This window comes from Anabas testudineus, chromosome 19 (assembly GCF_900324465.2).
Source record: "Anabas testudineus chromosome 19, fAnaTes1.2, whole genome shotgun sequence".
Classification (NCBI taxonomy): domain Eukaryota; kingdom Metazoa; phylum Chordata; class Actinopteri; order Anabantiformes; family Anabantidae; genus Anabas; species Anabas testudineus.
In genome coordinates this window covers 8,294,353-8,305,921 of record NC_046628.1, presented here as the reverse complement: position 1 = coordinate 8,305,921, position 11,569 = coordinate 8,294,353, and the positions used below count along the sequence as shown (strand labels likewise).

The window sequence follows — 11,569 nt, the reverse complement described above, 5'->3', positions numbered from 1 at the left end:
AACCAAGTACAATTACATTCAAGAAAATGACTTTACATAGTGATCCCTAAGACAATTCAAATACAATCTCCCTGCTGTAAGGCCCAAATATTTTATGTAAACATATTATTCAAATTCACCGTAATGCTTCATGGCTTATGCATTTCTTATTACACAAATCCCTTGAGGTTGTTTCGTAATGTGGGGTAGACTTGCAGTGCGCAGTGGACATCTGTGACAGTCTATACAACTTCACCTCACCTCGGGGTCCGAAATGAGTTTAAAAATAACAAAATTTGGAAAATGCAGATCGACTGAAGAACAAAAAACACAGCAGAGAAAAGGAATCTAGCAAAAACACTTATAATGATATAATAAAAATAAATAATACTGAATTCTTGCCTTACGTTGAAAATATATAAAGGATTTTTCTCTTCCTTTCCATTGTCACATTTGCTAACTAAGAATACAAGCTAATAATAAATAATAAAACACAACAGACCATGTAATTTATTGAAATGGTTGCAATGCTGTAGTGATTAGAGGATTTCATAGTGTTTGTTAAATGTATTAGATTAATATGACTAAACTTCTACACCCACCCCAATTAATCAGTTAGTCCGTCTAGTTGTTTGGATTTCAAATTGCAAAGACTATTAGCATAGCATGTTATTACAATGTGTTTCTGGTTTCTTGATTTAAGTGTAAAAAGAAAAAAAGGCAAAAACAGAATACAGTATAAACAATAATTGTTTAGACGTTTTTCATTTTGTTTTGTTTTTCAGAGCTTTTCACGCAACAACTTATTTGAAACATCTCCATGTTTAACTTGTCAATTAATTTCTCCGTAAGTTAGCTGTGGTACTATGAAGGATAAAATTACAACAAAGAATGAAAGCGGTAAATGTTTCTAATAGCAGAATAACTCCATACAGCCGGTGACAAACCGAGATCACAGAAGTAGCAAACAGTTAAATAATATACCTCTCAGTCATTGTATGACAGTCATTGAAGTGCAAGTACAGCACATGTTGATTTTGCTAGAACTGAAGAAATACACACTACTGCGCGCTGTGTACCTGGATGAATACATGAAAAAAATGACATTTAATGACAATACATAAAGACCCAAACTGAGAATATCACACATCAAGATACAGCCAACAACTGGAAAATGCCCGAAGGGAAAAAAAAATCACAAAATGACTTTATCAGTTGTTTGTATTAAAGAAATCTATTTTTTAACACTGTTCTATCTTTATTTTTAAAAGGCTTTCAAAACAGACCCAGATTTTTTTTATCATTATATATCAAACAGAGCAGCTTACCTTTAAAGAACCAAAAGGTCAGTCCATTTTCTTGTCTTGCAATTTGTTGTCTCAGAAACGATAATCCATTTCATTAAGGAGCTTTGCTTGCAACAAACCAATAAGTGTCATCTGGACTTAAGCATCCATTGTGCGCGATGCATGGCGCAGATGATGCACATATGTGTACTCCACCTGTCGCCAAGCTCCACCAATTCACAAACATAATATACAGTGAGGTACAGTTGCCTAATTTGCAGATATTCAGATTCCGGTGTCAAGCTTGCGATCTTAAGCCTCCTTCTCAGTTGCATCAAGTATATGTACAATGGCAGCCATTACACTAAGATCCAACAAAAGGCCTTCTGCGTTTCTTCCAAATGTTATTCACAATGATGATGACTGTGTGCGGTGCATGTTATTGCTGTTCAGAGGTACAGTATGAAAGGAACATTTAAGCGCTGATTAGGTGAGTCACCATCATGATAAAACATTGCTACAGTAGTGTTAAGAATATTTGTGCTGTGGTGAAGATGCAGACATTTACCCACACACATAGCACACAAGGACGTATCTGGTATGCTCTTTGAAATCTGATGACAGAGCCACCAAATGTAACACATCAAGGGAGTGGCCATATGCTGTGTCTTTAGCCTTCATTTATATTCTATTTGTGTCTCTGAGGGGCTACAGTTGAATCCTGCCCACTAGTCTGTTGGTTGGATCTCAGCACATTTATATTTAATTAGATTTGCCACCAAAAACACCAAGCTGAGAAAACACACAGGTGCAATTTAGACAGCCAGAGTTATTTGATCAATCTGTTTACAAGTACTGCAGGTATAATAAGGTTTCTAAAAGGATGGATTAGATGTTTAGCATGTTTTAGGATGGATGTAGTGTGCATTGATGTAGAAGATGTTCCTTTCATGGAATAACCTCTGTGACAGCACAATCTGGGTGGGTTTTCTTTCAGATAATCACTCATCATCACCAACATGATCGCTACTTTTTCCCAGTGTACCTTTTCTTCCAGTAGGTGTGGTTTTGCTGATAAGAAAAACCTTCATCACTCACATGAAACATCTCCTATATTGTACATGCTGTATATATTCTGGTCTGAGAAAGAGGTGCAAAAAACAGCATACAGAGTTGGCTCTTAGTTGAAATCCATGTGGTTTGCTTGATAATACTATGTCCACTCCATTTATCATGATTAACTGGTTGTATGTCCAGTTTGTGCTCAATTGCAACAAACATTTTAGATTCCTGGATGATAAATATAGTCTGTTATCGAAAACAGGGGGAATTTATTTATTTTTTGGTTAATTATTGTTCCGTATCAAAACTAACATCACAATAGAAGGAGCATTTTGAGGGCTAATATGAGGCAAAAGCACCATTCATTCACCTTCATTAAGAATAAACTAGTATTTAAAAACATAAATTCCGCAATACCTATCTATAGAACATCCATAGGGGAGTGACTAAAAGGCTGTCTGAACAGGTCACTAGAGTAGACGGAACATATCATTACCAGAATGACTAATGGCTAAACCACAAACCATATATTCAATCCAGGTTTAGCACAGAGGCTTGCATAACGTCTCACGTCACTCTTTACTTACAGTACGTGGTTGCCATATTGAGCTGCCACAACCCAATATATGATTGATTTATTTCACACGTAATGATACATGGCTAGACAACTGTACACATTATATCAAACTAACAAAAATAAAGAAATACATAGTTGAAACGCAAGAAGCGTAAATGGCATTTAACATATGAAAGTTACACTGTAAAAATGTGGATCTTACAATTGTCATACAACCAGACATTATTATTATTAATATACTGTACATTTCCATTCATTCCAATCATCTTAAGATGGATGTTTAATCCCTTCTTAAATGCTGCGGCAAATAGATGTCTAATCATCCTTTTCACAGCATTTTATGGCATTGTTATGGTAAACATGAGCAAGGAGGTCATATCAAATTCCTGTCTAAAAGCAAATATCTGGCTGCTGATCTGATTCAGATAACACATTGTCAACACTTTATTTTCCCCATACAGGTCTTTGCATTGGATTACTTTTGCGTGTTTGTGGAACATAGTTTTACCATTATTTGATGCTGGCATTTAAGTATCAGAATTGTCAATTCAAATACCAAGTAGCTGGCTTTTACAAAATACATAATACACTCTCAGAACACAAAAGTTTGCAATGATTATTACTGAAGCAACAGACAAAAGTTTGTCAAACAGAGATCTGCATTTACTGTTCTACAACCTAAATGGTCTTTATGTCACAACGCCAATTGAAAGATTCACAATGAGTGTTGCAATTGAGCCCTTATGTTTCTGAGAAGTAGCCAAACTTAAAACATGTATCATAATCAACCTCCACTGTTGTCGCTCCTGATTATTCACAAAGAAACAAACTATACCAGCTTATACATCCACCCCAAAATATCTCTGCTTCGGAGTCTGTAATGATACATATTTAAATGAAAATATATTTATATAATTTGTGGATTTTTCACAGTAGTTTGTACTGCACTGTACCTTTTTGTCCATCTATTTATGCCTACATCATTTTCACCTTGAGGGAGTCTATTGAGTCACTTGAGAGAGAGTGTGGTTTGTGTTTTGTGTGGAAGAAAAACGTCTCTTGGATTTTGTTCTGTAATATCAATCTTCAATGTGGTAAGTGCTGTGCATGTCTTCTCATCTTTGCTGGCCAACAACGATTTGGGAACTGATTACTCTGAAAGGCTAGTTTTTCCCTATGAGAACACAGCTTGTAGAAACTGCAAAAAACATTTGCTTTGGCACAGATTTACATTGTAGCAATGTCCATTCCTTGATCTCCATGGCCATGATAGTTACTACAAGCACAAGTGGCCCATTGTGGTAATCCTTGGCTCAGTACACTGTCACGGATAAGTATGTGTTTGTGTATATCCATGTCAGTCTATTCTCTCTCCTGGTGTAATGTCAATGCACTCTAGTGTCTAATCATTCCGCACATAAACCGAACATCAATCCTCTCTCTGTCTCCAACACTTGCTCACTCTCTCTCTCTCCATATATTCTCACTTTTGTTTTTAGATCTGAGTCTCTTGGACATTTTCCTTCGAGCTTCCCTTGAAGAGAAGAGGCTCCATTTGGGGATTCTGGTTTTGGCCCATGAAACCCTTGATCGATCCATGTAAGCCCATTGTAGGCATGGGGAGAGACATCGGTAGCGGTGGCGACATAGAGTTAGGGTTGGTGCCATTGCCTGATGTGGTCATCAAATTCGATGTAGAGATTGGGATTGGGGTACAGGAGATGGGGATATCCAGGCCTTGCGGGTTCTTGTTACTGAGGATCCCTCCTGGTCCCATCCCTTCGTTGCCAATACTAAGACCCATCACATTGTTGTTGAAATGATGTGTCTTGTAATAATGGTTGAGAGTATCGGTACGACCAATGTTGGGAAGGTTGACTATTTCTGGATGATGTATTCTCAGTGTTCCTTCTCCGCCAGTGCCAGAATTCATTGTCGAACCACCTGAGATGCCACTTCCAGCCCCCGCTCCAATCTCGTCTTCTACATTGACAATTTCAATGGCTCTGGCTGGTCCATGGTGCTTGTGTAGCTGGTGCTGCTTGCGGAGTTTATAGAAGACCACAAGCATTACAGCTGCCATAAACGTAATGGCCACAAAGCATCCAATGATGATCTTAGTTGTTTTCATTACATCGTCGAGGCCAGGAATGTTAGTTACATCCATTATGGACACAGTCACTGTGTTTTCAGGAGCTCTGTTAGTTCCTGTGGACAGTGAGGAAAGAGAAGGCGATAAAGTGGTGGTTGGTCGGCCCTCCACAGTAGGATCAGAAAAATTTATGAAGGTCTCGTTAATATACTGTTTGCTTGCTTGCCTCTCATCTTCCCCTCTTACTGTCTCTACTGTTTCCACAGTGACAGTGGTAAAATAACTGTAGCTGTTACTGGGGTCCGGAGCAGTCACATTGAGCACAGCGGATGCAGTTGTGTTTCCAGCGGAGTTGGTTACCATGCAAGTGTACTGTCCGGTGTCTTGCACAGTCACATTTGTGAAGTTCAGTGTTCCATCATGAAGCACTGAGATCCTAACTCGGTATGATCCATGGGTCATCAGAGTGCCATTTGGAGTGAACCAATTCACAGAGGTCATCGAGGTTCCAGTGCGACATTTCAGCTCAGCAGCCATGCCCTCGGTGACATTGAGGTCAGTAGGTGGCTCAACAATCACTGGAGCATAACAGGTAAAGTGGCTCTGGTCTAGTTCCCCAATGTACTTACCCTTTAGACCTGGGGGAGCATGACAGCGAGCACAACATGTGGTGTTGCTGGGGACTGTTTCTTTTAGCCACCAGCTAAGCCACAGAACATCGCAGTTGCACACCCAAGGATTGTGGTTGAGATGAACCCTTTCTAACTGGTGCAAAGGGGTAAAGAGGTCATGGGGCAGGGAATGCAGAGAATTGTGAGAGAGGTTGAGCTCCTCTAAGTTTTTGAGGTCATCAAAGGCATTGCGCTCAATAACTGACACTCTGGAGTGCATCAGCCACAACTTGCGAAGTGACACTAGACCCTGGAAGGATCCAGGCCGAACAATGCCCAGCTGGTTCCCCGATAACTCTAATTCCTCTAGTCGTACTAGCGGGGTGAGGTTAGGGATGTCCTTCAAGCCACACATGCCAAGATTTAGGAAGCGCAAGTTTACCAGACCCTCAAAGGCAGCCTCTGAGATGAAATCCAGCTTCCTGAGTTCCCCTAGATCAAGACGACGTAAAGAGGGAACACGGTGAAAAGCAAATGCCGGCAGCGTCTCAATGGGGTTGTTTCGTAGCCATAGTTCCCTTAGCTTGCTGAGGTACTCAAAGGCTTGTGATGGTACCACTGTGAGACGGTTGTCAAAAAGCTCCAGCGTATTGAGGTTGGGAAGGCCATTGAAAGCTCCCACCTCGATCTGCCGAATGTGGTTCTTGGAGAGTTGGAGGATTTCCAAATGCCTCAGGTGTTTAAATGTGTCAGACTTGATCACCTGGTATGGAAAGAAAATTGTGACATCAGAATTACTATTATCAAAATAAATTCACTCTGAATGTATAGCCTGTTCGTAGGTGAAGTCATATTTACCTGAATTGAGTTCTCTTGTAGATTGAGGTATCTTGTGTTCTCTGAAATACTGTCTGGGATTTGATCTAAACTCTTCCTTGTACAGATGACACGGCTCGCCTGATTGGAGCAGGTGCAGGGAGTAGGACAGGGAGAAGCTGCCTCTGTCAGCTGAGGTCCATGGTTGTGAAGCCACAACAAAAGCTGGACCAACCAGAGGAGGGGGGAACGGGTACAGGGGCTGGTCACCATGACAACACGCATGGCAACTGAGTCATGACCCACCCCTAATGCTATGATGTTAATAAATCACCTCCAAACAAGGGAATTTAGCTGCTTCTTTTAATGTTCATATTTAATGCTTATATTCTGTTTCTTTTTCAAGGTGTTCTTTTAAGAGGCAAAAGTGCAACGTTATATTCAATATTGTATTTATCATTAATAGATTCTTATTTTACTTTGTTCATGCTTCTTGGACTATCAAACACCTTGCTATTTTTAGCATGTCATTTTAGGGAAACCTGTGTTTTTTTTGTTCCCATTACAATCATTACTGTCATAGTCCAATTTAGGGTGATATCTGCTATTCAACGTGTTGTCTCTGTGGATGTAGCTTCTCACTGTAGAGAGAAAAGAGAAAAGGAAAGAGAGAAAGGAGGTCAAGTAAGTGCACAGTGCAGTAGCTTTAAGATATTATCCTGGCACATACATGAAAGTATTATGGGGACTGAATTTAAATCTTAAAATATTACAATGTCCTGTCACCATGACAAGCTTGGTTGGGCTTTCTTTTCTAAAGTGGTAGCTCTCAAATTGGTGCCTGTAGTCTAACTGGTGAGTCAGCTGCCATTTTCTTCTTAGGTTGAACTTAACATCTGGGTCATGGTCTGAAATGGCCACAAAATTCAAAAACCTCAAGCTGGGTCAGCAGTATACCCATTAGCATGACAGTCTCATCGTCCATCTTCTGATGGTGTTATAGTATAATACATACTGACAGGAGTAGAAGCTCGCGTTTAAAAGAATGCAAAGCTGTTCAATACAATGCCAACTTCCATTGGGATTCATCTAGACCTAAGGTTAATGCAGAGATCCGTGCAATTCATCATGAGGTAGCAGCACAGCATTACAAATAAGATAACAAATTATGCCTGCATGCAGTAATTTTGCAATTAAGATATGAAAGAATGATTATTGACTCCTGAAATTTTACTGCAATGCACATGCTGTGCACAATAACCCATGCACAATAAGACAAGGATTCCAACCACTAATGCTGATAAACCAAACATGCACATGATAATTATATTGCAAACAAATACTTTTATGGCTTTTTAACATACAAATGTGTATTTGGGTGCCTTTGGTTAAAAGAGTGTCACACACTTCTTCAAACAGAAATGTATCAGCTGACACTAAATTTAGAAATGCTTGTGTTTGTTCCATTGTGATTAGGAAGAGAGAGGGAAGTGTTCATTGTTTTCTTGCGCATATTATGCTTAACACTATGACTCTAGCAGTCACAGGCTCATTTTGTCAAATAAGAATCTCTTTGTTTCTTATCAGTTATATCGCCAGTGTGTGTTTCCATTATTAATATTCTATCAAATATAACTCTGGGCTATATTTTACTAACGTTTTCCTTATGTTTTAAAGGTTTCATGGCCATCCTTAGCATCTCCTCTCCTATGAAGCGACGATGCATGCACTCCTAGAAACACAGTTGCTGTGGCAACCTGCTCACTCACCATCTTGTGTTTTACTGTCCAGTGCCCTATTCCACATTAATGTGTTTAGCAGAGCTTGATGAACATTTGCTTTACCTACAGGAACAAAACCTGAATGTTGTACATCTAGTTTGCTACATGCAAACACGCCTGTAGATTCGCATAAGAGTACAGGAAAACCTCGCAAAGCATGCAGTTGAACCTTGGCCTTCAGTACCACAAGGGTGGGAAGAAATCTGCTATGAATCTTAATGTCTACAAGGTCTGAGGATTAGGTCAACATCAGTCTTTATTAAAAACATAGCTCTGAGAACTCTTAAAGCAGCTATTAAGAAAGCTCATAAGAGAGTATGCTAAAAATAGACTTTTTCAGATGCTCTGGACATCCCACAGACTCTCTCTCTGGTACAAACACATAGAGATATTCACACTTCCATATCCAGAACAATCTTAACTGTAACTGCCACTGAGAAATAAAAAAAGCACATTATCCATCGCAGATAAGAGAATAAATGTAGATATATGAATACAAATGCTAAAGGTAAATGGGAGTGTGTGCAAACACTTTTCAGCACTCCTCATTATGGTGTCCTTAACACTGCTTAACACTGCTGTCCTTCTTTGGAGAGTCTCCTTCTTGTCCCCATCCGTGAGGTAATTATGCATTGCAATAATTGGACGGAGTTTAAAAAAAAAAACAACAACAACATTTTCAATGTCGATTCCAGGCACCAGAAAGGTATCTGATCCAGGATGGTGGTTTGGTGGCTACAGTGATTAGCTCATCAGAAAGTGATTCATCAAAAACGAAGCATCAAAACACAACATCATTGATATTCAGCTGGTCAAAAGATTGATCATACCAGCGCACGCAAAACAGAATTTGTTTTGGATCCAGTATTTTTTACACAGCCACTGGTACATCATACATACTGTAAGGGTGGTGCTTTCCTGTCTTTTTCCTTATTCATGTTCCCTAATTTGTCCCCAAGATTTTTGTACTATACAAATGCTCAAAGGTAAAGGGGAAGTTTGCTCTTCAACAATCAAGAAACTACTTCGTATTGTGTGAAAAGCTGACTGTGGTGAGACAGTTAAACTATCTATGCAAAGCAGCACCCATGGTGAAGTGGCATTATAGGGAGAGACCTTGAATCTGCCGACGCCTGTTGCCTTGACCTCCCCCATCTTCAAGTTTCTCACCACATAAAAGCTCAAGAAGAAAAGCATAAGTCGACGATGGCCTTTATTTTTAGAATAATACACCTTGACTCATCCGGGGGCCGATTCTGTCGCCTTCATGTGGCCTTCATCCTCATCCTTGTGTGTTTTCTTTGGGTTTGTGACACGGTTGAAGCTGCTGCGCTGATTTTTTTCTTATTTTTCGACCAATTTCACTGAAAGGTATTTCTCTTTCTTAAGCTTAGCCGTTTTTTGTTTTGTTTTTTTTTTTTTTTTCATGTCGGGAGCAGATTGCAACCATGTAGATATTGATTATTCGATCAGGCCTGAGAGAGCGCTCAGTCGTGAAAAGACAAATTAGCTGCAAGCTGCTGACCAGTTGCTACAAACTAATCGCATCATTGTAAGCGCCTGATTGTATCAATGCCCTGCCCTCCACGACAGAGTTATTAAGGTTCATGAAGAGGCAACAGATGAATTAATTCATTTAAAAAATCATCTTGTTGTTTTCAACAAACACCAAAGGCTGTGAGACGTTTCCTGTGTGCCTACACGAGGCCCAATTAGACCTCATGTATTTACAGATGGTCCAGATGAACACAAAGCAACACAGGTGCAGCAGGGCCAACATCATCTACTGTAACTATGACAACACTAGATTGATTCGGGACGTGGGAATCAGGGTAGGATGGGACGCATTTCACCAGTAGGCAATAGTAACAAGCATCGCTTCTGGAGGGAGAAAATTGCAGGATCATGCCAAAATATTTTCTCCACTTTCACCTGATGACAAGTGTAGTTTCGCATTTCTCTGATATCAGATCATGAGAAAATGAAAAAAAAAAAAAAGAGAGAGAGACATAACCTGACCATTTCTCCTGCAGTCGCAAGCGCTAATCTGCAATCTCCCCTCGTCATATAGCCTCTAGCATAATATCTCCTACAATTCAACAGAATGGCCTTATTCATCTATGCAGCTGCGCTCACTACGGCGCACCTTCTCGGGAACGCAATTGAAATTCTGAATAGGCCTAATTCTGCACATGCTGCATTACAAAATGGCTTGCATCCATTCTCTCTTCTGGGTAATGACAACACATCACTGCACCCAAAAAAAATATATAATCCACAGAATTTGTATCGTTCTTTGGAGAAAAAAATAACAAGTGTGGACACGTGAAAGACGCAGGTTTTACATAAGGAACCGTGCTCACCATGTTATTTTCATACATTGCCAATGACAATCGCAGCTTTATTCCACTGACACCGACATTGGCTGGATCTTTAGCTCATATACATTATTCGCTTAGATGATTGTGCATCTTTGAAACATTTGCACATCTCATTATTCAGTCTTTTTTTCACCTCGTGACTAATTTCAGCATCCACGCACACTGAGTAACAAATGCAATAATTACGCCGGCCATTTCAGTCCCTTCTACCTGTGCATCCAATATACACGTACCTTTATATTTGGCCGACTGCAGCGTGAGGTCGATGTTTTCTCTCCTCTCGTCTCCTCTGCTCCGATCGTCAGTTTTCCAGCCTCGCTATCTATCTTCCCGTTTCTCTTCCCTAAATTGATTCGCTTGTTTCCACGGCTCCGAGCTGGCTCCTGTTCTTCTAGGCTAGATCTGCAGCGCCAACGCAACGCGGGGAGCGACAGTGGTGGCAGGTTAAAGATGAGCACAATCCACACGGAGACGAGGGGAAAAAAAAAACACACACACACACACACAAATCAGATTAAGGGTCGTTGAAGAAAATGATGTTAGTATTATCACATTTAGCAACGAGGTCTGGGGCGAGTGCATTCATGCGCCTTATCATCCTTGGAGAGGAGCGCAGGCAGCAAACGCGACGGCGCCCGCTGGGCAGAGCATTTTGCGTCCAGCATAAGCGGCTGTTTACGCACATTCCGTATGTTTCAGTCTGAATCCCACTAAGAAAGCATTAGAAGAATAGATGAAGGACCAATGAATCATGGATGTGCTTACGTTCTTTAGATGTTTTAAGGGACTAAATTCTACATCTAGAGAAGGACTCTATCAAAATCAGATGCATTTTATTAGGATTACAGGTGCAACACAAGGTCTAGACTTGTGGTGAATGTCACACATTTATTAATATGACTCAGCAGCACTCCATCATAAGCAAGTTAAGCCACTGTGTTTGTTCAAATGAAGTAAGATTTCAAGAAGGTTCGGTCACCATTC

The 11,569-nt window shown here is 40.1% G+C and overlaps 1 protein-coding gene across 1 annotated transcript; it reads right to left on the bottom strand.

Annotated features, from left to right (window-relative positions):
* Window positions 1-2,756: 2,756 nt before the first annotated feature.
* On the bottom strand, window positions 2,757-11,166 carry LOC113156135 (leucine-rich repeat-containing protein 4B-like). The gene is made up of 3 exons (XM_026351072.1): window positions 10,819-11,166; window positions 6,466-7,064; window positions 2,757-6,370 (listed from the first exon to the last, which is right to left on the bottom strand). The coding sequence occupies exons 2-3, from the start codon at window positions 6,706-6,708 to the stop codon at window positions 4,400-4,402; spliced, it is 2,214 nt and encodes a 737-aa protein (XP_026206857.1). The 5' UTR covers window positions 6,709-7,064; window positions 10,819-11,166; the 3' UTR covers window positions 2,757-4,399.
* Between the last annotated feature and the right edge of the window lie 403 nt (window positions 11,167-11,569).

Bases quoted from the DNA above. Each gene is read 5' to 3' on its own strand.
- LOC113156135 (XM_026351072.1), bottom strand. From the start codon at position 6,708: ATGCGTGTTGTCATGGTGACCAGCCCCTGTACCCGTTCCCCCCTCCTC. The intron at 6,371-6,465 runs GTAAATATGACT...TTTCCATACCAG, and splicing joins TACAAGAGAACTCAATTCAG to GTGATCAAGTCTGACACATT.